The 19,160-nt window shown below is 38.3% G+C and overlaps 1 protein-coding gene across 1 annotated transcript in view; it reads right to left on the bottom strand.

The window, feature by feature from the left end:
• The window catches only part of ARSB (arylsulfatase B), a 74,725-nt gene that overhangs the window by 18,576 nt on the left and 36,989 nt on the right, over window positions 1-19,160 (bottom strand). The window contains exon 6 of the mRNA XM_042028868.1: window positions 16,014-16,084. Within this exon, the coding sequence (XP_041884802.1) occupies window positions 16,014-16,084 (71 nt within the window). The remainder of the gene's footprint in view (window positions 1-16,013; window positions 16,085-19,160) is intronic.

The raw sequence follows: 19,160 nt of genomic DNA, 5'->3' as shown, positions 1-19,160 counted from the left end.
AACATTCTTTTGAAAGCAGCTGCATATAATCAGTGTCATTTAAGGAAAACAGAAGCAAATGAAGCTTCCACCATTCTTCATCTGCAAAACAAGGATGTTAGAAGTTATCTACCTTTTCAGTATATTTCCCAAAGGAAAAAATGAAAAATATCACATTCTCTATAGTTAAACTTCTATTTCTGATAATATAATGTAGCAGCTGTATGACAGGGTAAATATAATCACAAAAAGCTCCAACCTTAATTGCAACCTGCTTGACAGAAAAGACTGAAAAGTATGTATTAAGAAAAGCCACAAAACCCAGCATGAATTAAGATGTTAGATGCCTCACACTCTTTGCAGTCCAAATTAGAAGTGCATCTGAAACAAACAGTAAACAGGTGCCACTGCTTTGCAGGTGTAAAGCACATTCAGCCCAAGTAGGAATATCACCAGCATTTCTTGTGACACAAGTGTGTGGACATATTACAAAGGATATCTCAATAGCTTGAAGCCTTGCAGTTTGTAATGTATACTGCACAAAGAGATTCCCTAGATATTTTCTTATTAACCAACATTTTTCTCTGTAGTTCAAGACTTGTATTTCTGTATAAATTTTGTCTGGCTATGCAACACTTATTTGGTTACTCCACTCCAGTACTTTAATAACACATAACAGGATCCACATAGAAAAAAGGTTACTTCTCATACCACATGGCCACGTAGGTCAAGAAACTAAGCAATGATAGGGAAAGAGAGAAAGATCCTCACGGGGATAGAAAAGCATCTAAAAAAATAGGAAACAAAACCAGTTTTGACTCCTAAAGGAATTTGTGCTGGTAACTCTACTGTTGAACATATTCTAAATGACCTGGAAAAGGGAATGAACAGTGAGGTAACAGAGTCTGTGAATGATGACAAGTTATTTAAAGCTGGCTATGAAGAACGACAGAAGGCCTGTATGAAGCTGAGTAGTAGGCACTAAAATAGTCAGTGATATTTAACATAGATGCAGGTAAACTGATGCATGTGTGAAAAAATAATCTGAAAGTCATATAAACATATAAAATTATGGCCTTTGTGTCACTCATAACCAAGAGTGAAACCCTGGGATCATGACAGATTGAGCTGATGCTTTTTCAGAATTATGTCTGCGTTGTACAAAAAGAGAACTGAAGGAAGGAATTATTAGAAAAGGACTTGTTAACAAAGCAAAAAGCCCCGTGCCACTGGAAAACTGTAGTTTTGGTCTTCCCATCTCAAAAACAAGACTGAGGAAGTACAGTTGCAAGTTTAGGTGGTATGCAATCCCTTGTGAATAAAACTCCTTTGCTAGATGTACATTCTATTTAATTAAATTTGCATTTTCTACGGAACTCCAGGGACCAGGTTGTTTTCACTCCCTCCCATCCTGTGTGACATTGGCCAAATGCAATCATATGAACAAAACCTTAAATGACAGGGGACATATCATTTAAACATGCACGCTAAATACTTTGAGTACTCTGAACTTACTACACACACCTCGGGAGGTATCTTGAGTGAAATCCCATGACCTAGGTAGTTTTTAGCATTTTTCAGTGTGACTACAGCCTCCACCTGACCCAACTAGACATCACCTACAATGTAGAGCAGCACTACTGCAAACCATGTAGCCACAGTGAGAAAAACTCAAACTGAAACACTGAGTGAGACATAAATTCTTTACTTAAGAAGTCAGTTGTCTGCTTTGGCTTGGAATGGCCATCTTCCAACAGGACTAGACTATGTTCTCCGAACAAAATGGAGTGGCTTTTTTCTTTTAATCACACCAGAGATGCTTCATAGAAAATATCCATGTTATTCTATCACTTTGTAAAATCTTTTAATTGCATCTCAGCTATCAGAACAGCTAGGACACCTCTCTGAGCTGCCACTCCTCTGGCACCCTTAACAGCAGGTTATAAAGGTGATAAAAGAGATTGGATTTTATCAGTAAGCACAACATAAGCACAGCTGTCACCAAGACAGCAACGTAATGAAGTCCTGCTTGTATGCAGAGACTCTTGGGAGGATCAGTGCAAGTGCTCATGTTTTCAGACTTATCTTTGATAACAGAGGCTGAAGGAACACAGAGCTACAGGTGTGACAAGAGGCACCCATCATGTGGTTCTGTCAGACACACCCTCAGAGCAAGAGACACAGCTATTACAAGGCTGCACTACACAGCCAGACAGCAAGAAACTACTGAACTGCAGAAACTAGTGCTTGCTGGGAGGCAGCTTGAGGAAACGAAGTGGCACTTACACACATGTTCAAAAAAAGATATTGCATTTAAAATAATTCAATCTTGTGCATACCGGCTGTCAACTCACTGAAGACTCTCACTCTTGGCAGACAGGCTTTCAAAAGGCAGTGTCACCTGGCAATGGTAAGTCTCAAGGGGATAAATTAGATGTTCAAATTCTGCTTAGACATTGTCTTAGGTTACAATGTAAGATGTAACCAAAAGGTATGTATTCCATTGTGACCTATGTAAGCTGTTAAGATAAATGGGGCAGTGTTCTTTATCCTCTCCATAACTCATCCCTGGTAACTCCCTCTGGGGGCTATCTCCCCTAATGAGCTATCAAGGCCTCACTGCATGACTCATAAAATGACATCATCCCATTGTGAGATGCTCCACCCAGGGGGAGGAACCAAGCATTCCCACCTAGATATAATCTGGGGTTTGGAACAGCACAAGCAGCCCTTACCTACTGGGTTCCCAGAGGACAAGAGCTACATAGCCACCACTGGACCTTCAGAGGAAGACCAGACCTTTCAACAGGACCACAGCTTCAACAGAACCATATCTATCACTTCAAAGAGGACTGCAGCCACCATTTAGTTGGACTGCTACCACCACCCTGACCGACAGGGTTGTATCCTGACTCTGTCAGTTTGAGCCAGTGTTTTCTGCCTTTACTTTAATTTTCCTATTAAACTGTAGTTCTGACTTGGAATCTCCTGCTGGTTTGTTTTCAAACTAGTACTGACATTCAACAAAGTTTCCTTATTTTGTAAAAATGTTTTTTTATTAGAGAGAGAACAACTCCATATGTGTTGCAGAGTAGAATTCTGCTTAATAGTTGAACCAAACCACGGACACTACTTCCACTAGGACTTAGAACCAACAAGAAGTAATGAGTATTATTTTCATAGTAAGGTGATGCCTATGCCTCCCTGCCTCTTGTGATCTGATTAGTAGTCTATAAAAACCACAGAGGAGATCCCCAGACAGAAGTCTGGGACTGGTGAACCAAAAACCACTTACATATGAAACCCAAACAGAAAGAGACCATCTTTACCATCTTTACTTTTCATTACCATCTTTAAAATCAACATACTATTTTAATCATCTAATAAATTCCTATTGTATTCACCACCTTGTATGTATTGTCAGAAAAATGGTAATTGAATTATTCTCCTACAGCTTCCATTAAAATAAAAGCTTCTGTTCTTAGCTAAGTTATTTGATGCTATTATCAAGATTTAAAAATTTTATTTACATGTGGGCCAGTAGAGAGAAAAAAGAAAACCCAAGCAGTTAAAAAAATCACAAGTGATTACTTTCCTAACAGGCAATGCAGACTCCTTCTAATCATCTTACCCCATTTTTGTGCTACAATAGCAGAAGTATAGGTTAAAAAAAAAATCACACACTTTCTTATATATTATGAAATTCCACATAAAAATTACCCTCATGACAGCAGTATTCAGCCTCTTAGAAATCTCACCACGTGCACACACACAAATCCTACATGATTGGCAGGCTCCTGTGCCTTACTAATGCTCAACTGTGGAACAGCGGGAAGTCTGTTAGGGCTTGAAAGACTTACCCTTAAACAAATGGGAACCATTCCATTAATTCCAGTGGGCTCTGGTTCAGACTGGTTAAGCATCAGCAGTAACAAACAAGGAATTTACACCCTACCAACTCCTCTTAATCAAATAAATGAAGCTAAATTCCCCTTTATCCATACAGTTCAGTGGACACAATGTGTTTTCCACAAAACCGTCCTATGAAAGGCTTCCACATTTGCATTTACAGCAATCACTTCTGGCAAAAACACATAAGCTTTAATCAACTCCTCAAATAAAAGTGATTCTAAAATCAAAACAAAAGCACCAATACATTATTTACCAATTCTCAGAAGAAAGAGTTTAAGAAAATAAGAACACACAGTGCCATGAATTATACCAAAGACTGAGCCTTATGAATGAACAGATATAAATGAATTCTACATTTTCCCTGCTCCAAAACCAATGTCCCTATGCTCTGAAGTTCTAGAAAATCTAGAAAGTGTTTACTTAAAACATACTTCCCTCCAGCACTGAAACAGCAGAACTAAGGCACACTTCAGGTAATGGGTACCCAAACACTTGATCCTTTAAGTGGAGCCACAAAGGGGAACACAAAGTCAAGAAATGAACCATAATTTCACTGCAGTAAAACTCAGGAAGCCACCCAGTAACTTTTCTTTGTGGTCAGCACTGCTTCCCACAACCACATCTTCTGAACTTTCCTCCAACAGCATTTTTCCAACTGTCCAATAGTTTCCTCCCTGAGGAAATTCTCAGGCCACACCAAAAGCACTAACCAACTGAGTTACTCTGTTTGTTACAAACAGTTTTGAACAGTGACCTCCCATCTTTCATGAGAGATTTCTCCCCAACTCTGTGCAAGTCCGTACTTTACATTTCACATCACATAATACATACAAATATTTTGAATGACAACACAGAAAAGAAGTAATGGGGTATCCACATGGGTTTGGGTAATTTTGATTTCCACTAACACCAAATTTGTACATAAAATTTTCAATTTATATAAGAAAGTAAGGAAAGTTAGTGGGTACACCATTTGTAATAAATTATTAATTTTCTACTATCCTGTAAATCTACTTCAATGATATATGTGTTCTTCTAGCATTCAAGATCCAAAACATTCTGTAGGCACAGCATGTTTTTCATTTGCAAGTGATCTGGCCTATAGTTTGACTTGCAGACAGTCTATAAATACATTCAATCCCAGGTCTCTACATTATACCATAAAAACCAGAATTGTAAATAAAAAAAATACAGATTTCCTTTGGTATTTCCCCATTTTTAAGTACCTGGATCTGGGGAAAACAGAAAAGGTTGCAGGAAAGTTTAATGAGGCAACATGAGAGAAACAGCTTCCAGAATACACCACTCCTAGTGGAGGTCAATTCAGCAATTGGAAAATGGTACTGTCCACACTGTCCATCTGCACACAGAATAAAAGTAGTATGGATCTGACAGACTGTGTCAGAAATGACAATGGATTTTCATTCTGTTTGAATTTTCTTTCCTTTACGTTTTTGATTAAGCACCAACATGATGCTTTACTTGAACATGAGATTTTTTTTCCTTCTAAATTTCAGGAAATTGTTGCTGCCTGTTCCGAGCTTCCCTTCCCCCTCCCCAAGACAAGCCAGGACTTGCCTCTGTCATGTGCTCTGAAGCCCTTTGTTCCAAACGCGGGCAAAACCAAATGTAACTCAGACTCTTTAGCAGTGTCTCATTGGCCGGTCACCCCGGGTACGCCCCCAGTCCTCCCCTTTCCCCTTCTCCCAATAAAAGAAAGGACCAAGAGGGGGCCCGGCCTCTTTGGCTTGCACCCTTTCTGCGAACATCTTGTCTCTGTTTCTATTTGAAAGCTTCTAATTGCAGGAATTGGCAACCAAAAGCTGTATTTCTCCCTCTTTGCTTCTGCTGGTGGTATCAGCTTTGCAGCTACTATTGCTGCTCTTAGAGCTACTGAAATGCTGGATTGCCCGTGCTACCTCTCTAGGCTGCCCAAGGCTTTCTAAGGCATTGAACTACGAGCCTAGCCAGTAAAAAGCTGTATTTCCACAGGAAATAATACATTGAACATGACTGAAGTTTTTATTATATACCCTAGACCACAGTGGTTACAATATCGAGAGCAGTGAAAGTACTACATGTTTCATTTCCACTGATGACTATTAAATCAAGTCTTATAAGCATCGAAAATCTGGACTATCTCTAATGTAGTAATATAATTTATACAGTCCCTAAAATCTTAAACCACTCAGATGAATCAACTACTCACCTGCAAGATAAGACTGTATTTTCAAAGAAAAATTTATTGAGAAATAAAAGAGCTAAAGGACAAAAGTTACAGCTAATATTTTTTACAGTTAGGAGATACACTTGGATCTTACATATTTTCTATTTATAAACATAAGGTCTTTTAAAATGCTACATTTGTTTGTTAACAGCATGGAAACACATGGCTGTTCTCAATAGATCTACAAGTCTCCATTTATAACTTTCTCTCCTCTATAACTACAGAAGCAGAAAAAGTCTTCAATACAAGTAGAAAAGGATTCCCCAAACAAAATTCTCACTTGACCATAAACAGAAAATTTTGCACTGTGTTTCACATTGATGTACTATAAATATGTTGGTGCTATACTGCAAGTTTATTTTTAGCATTTTACACAATGGAAACTTCATGACAAGAATTACCTTTTGCTAGTCTTGATTCTATGCAGCATCCTGTCACTTAGTTTTCATCAAGAAATGCACAGGAAAAAGCAAACTCTAGAAGGAGTTTTAAGAATTTCTCCCTATTGCTTTGGCAAAGAGCATACTGTTTTCCTGGCATGAATACAATTCATATTCCTCCAGCAACTGATTCTGTTCCCCTCCAGCACACAGCTCAGTCAACTGAAGTACAATCAGCTCTGGTTAAAAATGCCAGTCTCACCACGATCAGTTTGATACTCAGCAAATTATCTTGACGCTTTTATTGATAACTGCTGAACTTCAGTAAATCTCAGTCAATGAACTGCAAAAATGAAACTAGAGTATCTTTCACAAAAATGCAGGGATTGTTTTTAATTTCCTGATTATAATGGATAATGTTATAAATGCATAGACTATTCTTTCTTGGGATATATTCTTTTGTGGGATATATGATTTGAACCAACTTCATTGTATTGTCTCTGAATTAGCACTTATATGAGTGAAATCTTGGGAAGAGATGGAGAAATGGGAAGAGATGGAGAAACAGGCAGGAAAAAATGTTATGGATATTTATCTTAACATTCACAGTCACCATCATCCACAATAAAGCCAAAATTTAGAGCATACTGAATGTTTCAGAAAATGCATATATTTTAGAGTCTTCATAAACATAGGGGAAAAGCTAAATATCAAAGCCCCAGCAGGTAATTTAGACTGTTTTAAGGAAATAATATATAAGAGTATCTTGCTTGGGAACAGACTGGTTTTGTGTAGACATTGCTTGTTGTACATTAACAAACCTTTAATCATAACATTATTTAGTGCTTCTTAGACTTTTGTCTTCCTATGAAGCACCAAAGACAAAAAATCTCATAGAAATCAAAGCTCGAAATTACAAGGTAGCTTTGAATAGCACTGTTTAATTATCATTTTCCCTCTTCACAGTAATAAACAAACTGTCAATGTGAGAGCTGAACAAGTCCTTCATGGCTATTTCTAGGCCTGCTGCAGTGCTGTGGATTCCTGTTTTAGGTGATAGTCTGTACTACAGCAGATAGACAATTCTCCTCACCAGAGAGAAAGTCTTGCACATTTTTTGAAAAGGCTTAAAGTCACACAAGGCACCTTCTTCCATCGAAACTTCTACGTCTTCACTCGGATAAAGTCAATTCATTTTTGCTTTTCTGCTCATTCTTCTAAAACCAACAATTTTTCCTTCATGTTTATAGTGAATAAAATACATATTCTACAGTGTTTTCTGGAAGATAGCTCATTAGTCAGTACTAGACAGTAGAAAGTAACTTTTCTATTTCAGTTACAGAAATAGAACTTTTATATTGGCTTATCCCATTTATAAGGTACATTTCTGAAGTTGCACAAGTATGTGTAGCTCTGATGCCTTAATTAGTGTGAAAGTTCACAAAAATAAGCCAGAAGAAAGAACCATCTTGTTACAGCCACTTTGAAATGCAGATGGCTCTGTGAGCTCACAAGGCCTTTGCATAAATGTATTTTGTACTGATTTCTCTTTTTTTGAACCATGATGTGTAGAGCAATTATTTCACCTCAACAAGGAAACTCTGGAAATGTCAAGGGCTTTTCCAACCTATACTGTGACAATGAATTACCGAAGAAATAAGGGGTTTTGCTACTTCACTGAGGAAAGACATTTTGTGACCTTTTGCTGCTTCATGGCAATAATGAGTTTTCTACCAAACTCTGAGTCTTTCTCTTATTTTATTAAAATAAAAACATTTGAGGAATAGCCTTGACCTTAACCTTGAGAGAATGAACAGAATACTGATCTTAAGAAGCAGATGAGCCCTGAGATACTGTAACTTCTGCCATCATGTTGACAAGGTGTAGGGCTGTGCTGTACACAAACTTAAACAGTGAAGCTCATCTATCCTAATTCACTTAGTTAAATGCTACAAACATACAGATCTAGTATTATTCCTTCTAATGTCAGTTTTATCATATTAATGTTTGATTCCAAAGGAAAGGATTAGAATGAATTAGAATATCATATTCAGTCTCCTACCTTTCAAAATACATACTCTGCTTAATTTCAAGAAGAGTAGACATTTGAAGTATTCACCTTCTTTTTTTGCAACATATTATGTCTTTTCAAAAATACCCCACCACAAAAACAATTGAGTTCAATCCAGAATCACTGAGGGCAGCAAAAAATCCCTGTGCACATCAACTGGGTGAAGTGTTTATCCAGGTTACTACATTCTTACACAACTACAGAATGAAAAAATTGAAGTTATTCTAAATAAGAGCAAACTTAATATTACAGCCTACAATGTTAAACATCACAAGAAGAGAGACAGCAAAAAGAAATGTTAGACTTTCACTCCCAATGGGAAAATAAGAAAAACAGAAAACAAAATCTTACTTTTCCCAGGAAACAAATTTTAACTGATTGCAATGCAACTTATGAATTATTGAAGATACGTCATGTTGTGATGGCCTTGTATGTGAAACACCCAAACCCCATCTGCATCACTGTAACGAGGCAATGTTGAAGGTAAAGAGAACTGAACAGCAACTCTAACAACCTGTGCACAATTAAAATTTTTCAGGTTTATGGCTCAGAGATATCTCATTTGAAAAATGTAATCTACTATTTACAGTCAAGACCTGCAAAAAAATATAAAATGCTAGCGTTATGTTCAAATAATTATAGAATACAATGAAGAATAAAAAAGCAGTATAGAGGGATTTCTGGATTCCCATCATGACACTTGCATTACACACTTAATCAAGTGACCTAACATTTCTAAATTCTAGAAGAGATTATCTACATCCCAAAGGAAACATGGGGATTAGTATTTATGAGGCTCACCAAACCTGCAATCCTCTACTATTAAGTACTGCAGGGATGGATGGCTCACACTGAGACGCAGATGGGCTACGAGCCAAGGCAATGCAGAACCACAGTCCAAACTTCCTTACAGCAAGAGCTACACCGTAGAAACTCATACAGCTGACAGTCAGAAGAAAAACACCACTTATCTCTGATGTGAATGGCAGAAGAGCTAGCTGGAACAGCAGCCGCCCACTAAGGAGTGGAGCTGAGCTCTGCCCAAAACTGCAGGTCAGCATGACATGCACTGGGATCCAGGGTCCAATGTCGGCAAATCCTGCCTTACAAACTTACAGGGGGTCATTGTAATTTATGGTATTCTTGAAATGGGAAGATGATAGAGTCCAGAAGGCCAGCATGCATATGTATAATTTTGCAGAAAAATGGTAATTTGGAGAAGCAAAGATCATACCTGTTTTGGTCCGTTCTTGACCATTCTCCCATTCCAGCTGTCGCTACGTAAGCTCAGTCAGCTGACCATACTGGTCAATTTTCTGCAGTTTTGACTCGAGAGTAGACTCTGGGTCTTATGCCTATCACAGACATGGAGTATATTTATCCCATTCAATGCCCACCCAGCACACTCATTCACGCATCTTCTGCTGCTACTGAATAACTCCATTATGACAGATTTTTTCCCACTTTTTTCTTCTTTTTTTTAACCTTTTTGTTAAATAATTCTAAACAAGATAGATCATCAGTAATAGAACTGGGGAGGAAGTAATTTCTGTCCTACAAAGTCTCAGGAATCATCTTTTACATAGGCAAAATAAGCAATAAATGGGACCTAGAGGAGTCTAGAGTGTCTATTCCTTAACCAAGATGAATCATTTTGGTATATGCATGGATATAATATATAATGCTACAGCCATTATAATGCAATTTTAATGCCCATGAATGACACATCAGTCCCAGAACAGGAAAGGTTTCTCTATTGTAATATATCATATGTTCATTCTGCATATAGCAGATCTAGCCCGTTATAAGCAATCATTTATTTTGGCAATTAAAAGTGCAATATATGAGGTAATGCCTTCTTTCAAATGTCAAGGAGAGTAATGTAAAATTTGATTGATTTTGCTCTAGGCAAATAAAAGTTTGGAGAAATATCACAAAATGTTTTTACAAGTTTTCTGTCTTGGATGTCTGCCTCTGAATAGATATATCTTCCAAATAAACTGACTACAATTAGTAATCTACAATGTTATTATGCCTTTGAAGTTTTAGTTTATGGTTAAGTTTGGAATTTTAAATGAAGGTAAAAGTTTTTTTCAGCCCAAGCCAGCCCCACCCAAAACATATTTATTTTGAATGCATCTTTCTAATTTAAAGAAATTCAAGTTCTTTTTGAAGAGGAAGTGATGCTACAAATGTCGTCTACAAGATTTTGTGAAAGTCACTAAATTCATTAATGAATTTAGCAAGTCAGATTAAAACTAATACAGTGTGTACTGACAGATTCTGATTAACAACTCTGAATTAAAGGGTACATTTCCTTTCAGCATCTCTTTTAGCTCTGATTCTCAAAATAAAATTGCCTTCTGTGGGATATAAAGTTTCAATACTGCTTCAAGACAGGCCATCTAGAAATGACTGTGGTCAGAAATAAGTTTGGTTTAGCAGTTAGGGGAATTGAGACTTAAAACCAGTTGGGTTTTAATTTAGCTGAATCACCAAAACTTGATGAAATGCCATAAGGCTGTTTAAAAGACAGCAGGATCTTTCACAATGGAAGAGCTGATGTCATCTGCACAGCTGCCAAACCATCAACAACTTGGCTATTTTTTTATTTTTAAAGACACAGTAATGAAAATGGGGCAAAGCAATTTTGTTTCTTTTCTCTTCAAATGTATGTAAATCAGATTTTTTGACTTAATGCAATTTTTAAGTTACTTTATGCATTTTATTTGTGCTTTCTTAACCTATACAGTACAGAGAAAATTATACGCTCAACGTAATTTTAGCTTTCTGTTTTTAATTTTCTTATTTTACTACTGAATCCTTAAACCTAACAGAAAATGTGGATGTTTCAGACCCAAACCTGAAAAACAGTAGATTTTTCATAGCAAATTCACATAATTGTAAACTCTCTAATAAACTACAAATCTACACTGAGACCAAGCAATTGAGACACACATTAATCACTTCAGAAAACAATCAAGAGTGTGAGGAAGAAACAACCAGAAAGACAAAAGCAATGGCTTTTAGCAAGGAGGGAGAGGAGCAATCGCCTCTGAGTGGATCCAGCTCCATCTGAGAGCTCACCAAACTGGTATAGCACAGCAAGGTTAACCAGAAGATGTGGCTTCCCACTCCTTCCCTCCAGGGTTCTGGTTCCAAAAACAGCCAGACAGCACTAGGAAGGTTGCCGCTCCCTCTGCCTCCCCTCTTACAACCACACAGCCTCCTTCCCCCTGCCTTGGGTTGCCACTGGCATCCATCAACCCCCCCCAATGTGCGGATTCCAAATGACAGAGGAAACCAGGCTAGCAAGTTGGATCGGTTCACACAGGTATCCAGAGACTGCCAAAATGAATGCAAAATAAGCATTAGGATCATGTGGCTGGGAATGGGGAGGGAAGAAAGTAAAGCACATCCCCAGCAGAAACCTGTTGGATTACTTCATCATGTATCATGAAACAGAAACCTCAGGGTTTAATTTCAGAGCCAAGAGAATCAGTCTCACCTGTCCCCCAAAACTCCTAGTCCCATTCTTTGTGCCAAAATGAGCGCTTGGCTATCCAGCATACATCTGGGTGGGGAAAAAAAGGCTTATTAAAACCTGAACCAGTATCCTGACCTGGTTCATAGCCCAGCTCTGTGAGTAGTTTTGGTGACCCATGAGAAAGGGGATCAGTGGTGGGGCATTGTGGGAGGCAGGATATCCTCTGTGGTAGCAGCACCAGCCTACTAGCTTAAACTCCACGGAACTACTGCCTCTGGCTGAGGCTCCCAACATGGTCAGAACTGATCTTAGCTGGTGAGTCCTGTGGCCAGACCCTCCATCTGCCACCAACCACACAGTGATCCCCTGCTCCCAGTAACACAGCTCCAGGGCAGGTTGATTCAGCCCACTGATGTGGTAGAAATCTTTCCTCCTCTTTTGCCTGGCTACCCAAAACAGTCTGAAAGCTGATCTGGCAGAAGAATCATCTTGTCACCATGGGATTTCTACATCTAACACAAGTGAAGGAGGAAGGACAGAGGAAAGGGAGAGGACAGGCTGGCCATCTTGGCAGTAGCTTGCAACCCCCAAAGACCACAACCCACCCCTCTTCTCATCCTAGTTTTGGAGATCCCACCCTAGGTTTTCATTCCACTGTCTGCTCTTACACAAGTACAATTGTTATAAGTCTGCACCACAAACCAGATCAGTTTGTTGAGAGAAAAGCTTGTTTTTAACCCCAACCACTCCACTGGGCTGGCACAGGTCAGAACGAGGCTGTAGGCAAGGTCTGCAGCCAGGGAGAGGAACACTTTTCTTAGCACTAAAGATGAAATATGAAGAATTCCAGTTTAAAACACTGCCCATGTGTGTCAGACCACATGGAAAGTTTATATTTGAATGAAAAGAGTATCTCTTCTGAGAGAGAAGATGATTTACTTGAAGTAGTCAGTGAAATAAGACCTGAGCACTTTTTTGTAAAATGGAATGGTGGGCAAACTAATTTACAGTGTTTTCCCTCTTGTGCTGTTTAGAATTAACAATAGGAGAAGTGCAATACTTTGATAAAAGACTACTGCAGGGCTACAGTATTTGCCACTGGACATCAGGTCCTGAAAAAAGCTAAGTAGATGATGATCAGTAGATTAATCAGATCTGCTGGAGTAACCCCGATTGATGTCCAGAGATCAGAAAGCAGCACTCAGTCTGAGAAGCTGCAAAGTTATGTGATATTACCCCACAAGTGGTAAACACACAGCCCAAGGTCAGGTCTAACAGATTACAGCAGCAGAGGTGTTGTTAGCTCTGTAATCAATGCACCATGTCTTATTACTTTAACATTCTGTTGAAAACTTGGCTGTAACAGTGGACTCATCACTAAACTAATTAATGTCTTTTGCACAGATTCTTCCTAGGAGGAGTGCTTATTTTGGTGTAAAAAATCTGAACAGAACAAAGATCAGTTCTCCTATTTCAGTTTAAAAACCCTGTTAATTACATGAGACATCCCATCATTCATGCTACTAAACATATCTATATAATCAGTTTATTCTGATAGAGATGAAGATAAATGCATCCATTAAATAAAAATATATTATGGTGAAAGAATGTATACATTACAGGCAAAACCACTCAAGAGTTCGGGAACACTGAACCTGCCCTGAGTGAGTAAAATAGTAACTTAATGCTCTACATGTGCCCAACTACAACAGCACTGTCTTCTCACCTGATTGCCTACAACAACCTGAAAAGTCCTTTTTTTGTTATGTTTAACAGAATCTTGAGATTTAGTTGCCTAACTGCTGTTCCACAGTTAGGAACAACTCTGCAAACTCAAAGATTTGGCTAATCTTATCTTCCAGTTATTATTTCTCTTTCTAATTCAAATTTCTACAAAAAAGAAAACATCAGTTTAATAGGAATACCTCATCTGACACAAGATGATTTAGGTGATGATAGTAGACTAGGACAACAGCAAAATGTGCATAAAGAAGGTAAAAGGTTACATAGGAGCTTAGAAAGAACCCAGCAAAACCTGCAAACGTGTTTTAGCACCATAGGTGAAAGAGTACTCTGATGTCAAAACAGTTAGGATATAGGAACAATAAACAGTCAAGGAAAGAGCAGGACTCCAGAGTGATACAGTTTATCATCTTGGTGACAAGAAGATTGCATGGACAGTTTAAGATGCTTTTTAAAAAAAAAAAAACCCAACAAAACATGACTACTGAAAATCTTGTATGTACTTGTACTTGTACATTCCAAGTTTTGTGTCTCTCTAACCTATCCACAATAGATACACCAGTATAATTTTTCTAGATGTTAACTCTAAACTTATTACTCAGTTTCAATAAATGAAAAACAGACACTAAGTAGAAATCAGCTGACTTACATACATATACAAGTACTCCTAATAACTCAGGCTGCTAAATAGAAATCTTAATCCTTATGTGACAAAGCATAATTTCACTAGGAGGCACAAAGTAATTTGCCAAAAGAATAGGCTTTTGCTGAGAAGAGACAGGGAAACCCTGTATGGTGCACAAGAACATTATGTAAGAAGAGTTAAGTTTTTGTTTTTAATTACTGCAGTTTTGAAAAGGTACATAAAAACATAGTAAATTTACAGGCATGCATATAACTTCTTCTGTTCATGATTCTTAAAAGCTGCGTATCATCCAGCACAAGAGTTCCACCTACTACAGTTTCTTGAGTCCCAGACCCACTTCTTGCTCACATTTCATGCAATGCACACAAAAACTAAGGACATGATGTATGTAGCAAACAGTGAACAATCATCAGAGCATGGCATCATGCAAGAGATTTGAGGCCGTATTTCCAAAGAGCTCAGGTTCCTGAAAACCTCCTTTGCTTGTCCCCCTTCTGCTTACTCCAGGAATCTGTCGACTCAAACACCTCTGCTGAGCTCTATCACAGGCCATTCCCACAAGGAAAAGATGGTGTCCGAAGTATGCCTGAGAATACCTCGCCAGGCCACAACATTGTACAGGAATGCTATGACTCACTGACATTTTTGAAGGGAAATTGGAGTAGCTACACCTTAATTCAATCAGTATGTAGGAATTATCTGCAAGCAGTGCTGCCCAGCACTAGATAGGCGCAATGTTGCTCCTTCTCAGAAAAGCATCACAGAACCAGATGTGCATTGCAAAAGGCCACCTTACCCATTTTCAGCCAGTTATTGCAGCACAACATGTATTTGTCTTGCAGGCGACAGATCACTGTCTCCATTGCACTACTTCTTCTCTGCCTGGATTTACTTCTTTATATAATGAAATACAGAAATGCTATAAAAACACTGGAAGGGACCTGTTCCAACATTCTGTATGAAAAAAACATCTGCCTTAAAAGTTTGTAGTCCTTAGCAAACTAGCAATATTGAATCATAAAACAGATGGCACTCAAAAAGGGCTATAGAATTAGCAAACTTCAGCTCCAATTCATGTGATTGTGGCATTAAGGATCCAACCCACATGATTATGGAACAAAAGCAATCACAAGGCTTGGAACTTCTCAGCTCCTCACAAACTCAAGCTTTCCATTTGCAAGGTCATATTATACGGCTGTATCAAGATGCATGAGGACGAGCAGCTCATTTGGAACTCTGGAGAGAGGGTTTGGAAAGGGTTGCTGGCAGTGTGCCTCCCTGTGCACCTCAGGCACACAGCTACTCCTCAACATTTCCATGTCCCAAAGCACTTTATTTATTACTCAGCAGTGTTTCAGAGCTCTCTGAAATAGGAAGCCCATGTAGATCATGTTGAAGTACTTACACTATCCAGGGAATGACGTTTCTGTATTTTAAAGCTATTTACTTAAAAGCAAAAGGCATCCTACTGTATTTTGTTTCACCTAGAAGAAAATACTTCACTTACGGAAGACAGGAAATGCTTAGAAGACAAACTGTATGTTTAATAAAATCTTGAGCATACTCACATGGGAAGTCATCCACAAACATGGGGTCTATGTTATGCAGCAGTTCCACTCTGGGAGAAGGTCTTCCTTCGCTAAGAGAGATTTCAAAAGGAAATGTTAATTACCCTCTACAGGTCATTAGGATTCTGCATCCTTTATTTTAAGGCTTTTTGTCTTCTTAATAGAGTGAGCTCATAACTGTAAATTGATTATTATCAATTTTAATCTGAACGCTCCTTTCCGGCTGAGCAGCAACAACTTCTGCCCCTACAAGTTTTCCCGAACTTCAGTGGTGTTTATTTGGATTATTCATAAGTTTACAGAGTACAGAATTGTCTTTACCTAAGCAGGGTTTTACAGCAATCAACTTTAAGAGTCAAATTTCGCAGCATAAGCTGGCATGGCACTTGCTGTGCTCTCTGCATACCTGAGCAAGTGCTGGAAGCATTATGGCTGGGTCAAAAAACACCACAGGCATTGCTACCCCAAAAAAACCCCACCTTTGATTTCTAATTGAGGTCACCAGGATTGTTTAGATACTTTGAATCTCACTGTGTTAAAAAAAATCACCCTTCTTTTTCTAAACATTCACTACATAGAGATGGTGTGGAATAAGCCTCTGAACTCACTCACAATTTTCTTAGCTAAGTAAATCCCAGACCTAAAAAACTGAGTAAAGGAAATTTACTCCTTATAAAGGGCAACATGAGTAGGAAGACATAATTAGAAAGAACCTTGGCTACATGAAGACACAACAACAATTTATTATTTGACATTGAACCTAAATATATCCTTTCAGGAATTTCCAAATAATTCAACGTGTTTTTTCTTTCATTAAAGAGCTTAACTTAAGGCACAAAAATTCAACCAGGGCCCCTAAACTTCTTAACACCAAGAATAAAAAAATCAGGTAACATAAACCTCAGTGAAGACCTAAAACATTACAGTTATTTTAATATATAAAAAATAGTATTAAACAATATTTACTTGTAATTTAAAATTTCCAGTAACAAACAATTAAAATAATACTTTTCTACTGCAGTTCTAAAACCATTTCTGGATGTTACATTTTAAGTGAGTACAGAACTTAAGAAGAACTAAAAAACTAAATGTGTTCAGGTAATATAGTATTGTAATTAATACAGAGTAATTACATTAATTAAACTACAGTGTTGGTAATTCAAGGTATAGGAACTGCCACAAAAACGTTCCTCCCAAAATGTGGGTGAAAGGTTAAGTGCCCACCCCCCGGTATCTATAGTAGTCACACCCTTAATTAAAGAATGTTTGGCCTTATTTAAACATATTTCATCTTAGATTTAATAAACTCTGTCTCTATGTGCTCCATTGACAGCTGTGGTCAAGTGTGCCTTTCACCATCTGTTCATAGGTAACAATAACAAGAACCAGCTAGCAAAAGTTAAACTAGGATTCAAATTTATAGCCTGTGATTGACTCTGCAATAACTGTCTGGGAAGGTTTTCTTGCAATTTCTGAGCTGTATCTACATGTTTCAGTGTATTTTAAAAGAATGAAAGCACCAGAGTTACGCTAAGTAATCCACTATCTTCCACCAGAGTCAAATACAGAAGAATTAAGTAACTTACTGCTATTTACTTTTCATCTTTATAGATTCAATATTCATACAGACCCACTCAGTATTCACACAGTGCTGTGTGACCAGCAGGGCCAGGGAGGGGATTCTGCCCCTCTGCTCTGCTCTGCTGGGACCCCACCTGCAGTGCTGCATCCAGCTCTGGGGTCCCAGCACAGGAAGGACATGGAGATGTTGGAGCAAGTCCAGAGGAGGTCACGGAGATGATCAGAGGGCTGGAGCACCTCCCCTTTTAGGACAGGCTGAGAGTTGGGTTTGTTCAGCCTGGAGAACAGGCGGCTCTGAGCAGCCCTCACAGCAGCCTTTCAGTACTTAATGGGGGCCTACAAGAAAGGTGGGGACAAACTTTTTAGTAGGGCCTGTTGTGACAGGACAAGGGGTGATGGTTTTACACCAATGGACAGTTGATTTAGATTGGATATAAGAAAGAGATTTTTTATGGTAAGGGTGGTGAAACACTGGGACGGGTTGCCCAGAGAGGTGGTAGATGATCCATCCTTGGAAATATTCAAGGTCAGGTGAACAGGGCTCAAAGCAACCAATCTAGTTGAAGACGTCCCTGTCTAAAGCAGGAGGGTTGGCCTAGATGACCTTTAAAGGTCCCTTCCAACCAGCCTATTCTATGATTCCATATGAGTCTGTGATTATACCAAGTGTATTCATAGTGTTCAAGCAGACTAGTATTCCTATATCACTGAAGGTAACTTTCTTTATAGCTTTTAACGTGGACAGTGGATATTCTACACTAAATATGGCTATTTACATTACAGTTGATAGAACACAAAAAAGGAAGATTACACTTGTATTAATGTAATTTTTTCATGCTGCAGTTGTCATTATTATTGAATCAATTTTTGTTGTGGGATAGAATACTGGTATTAGTACCTTGGAGGTGTGATTTATTTGTAGTCATGAGATATACTCCCCGAAGCTTATGGCATCACTGCATTAAGCTGTGTAGAGCTTAATTACACGGTACTGAGCTGCTGATTTCAATTTGAGTGTTACTCCAGTAATTTCTATTGTGCAGAGCATGGACGTTTACAACCAGCATATATCACAAAACAATAGCCAAAGAATTTGGCGCTGTATGTTGAAAAAAACATCTGTCTCGTAGCAAAAGACATCAGGAAAACAGAAACAACGCTCTGGGGAGAACAAATAGGAAACTCCCTGGAAGCACCTTAACTCTGCCCTCCTTCCCTTTTACAAAACTCCACAGAGACACGGACTCAACTACGGATTCACCTTGGCAGATGTTCTGCAAGGGTATTTTGCATCAGGAATATAGTCTAGCCAACAGACCTACAATAACAAAGCAATAATACTCTGTGGGAAACCTGCCTTTGTATTTTAGTAACTGCCTGTGTAACCATATCTTACAATGCTCTAATTTTAGAATATTTATTTTTAGACTTCAATACCCTAATACATCATCCCTCCCCCTAAACATAAGGAACATTTTATATTGTCTGGTTATTATTCTACCATGTCTGATGGTAGAGTAATTAAGATATGTCTTAATTATAGAATTAAGCAGTTAAAAGCTGCTG

The sequence above is a fragment of the Corvus kubaryi genome, unplaced genomic scaffold (assembly GCF_017639235.1).
Source record: "Corvus kubaryi isolate FWS band 111438036 unplaced genomic scaffold, C.kubaryi_AGA036_p1.0 37308, whole genome shotgun sequence".
NCBI lineage: Eukaryota > Metazoa > Chordata > Aves > Passeriformes > Corvidae > Corvus > Corvus kubaryi.
The sequence above is the reverse complement of the archived record's forward strand: the minus strand, read 5'-3'. Positions and strand labels throughout refer to the sequence as shown.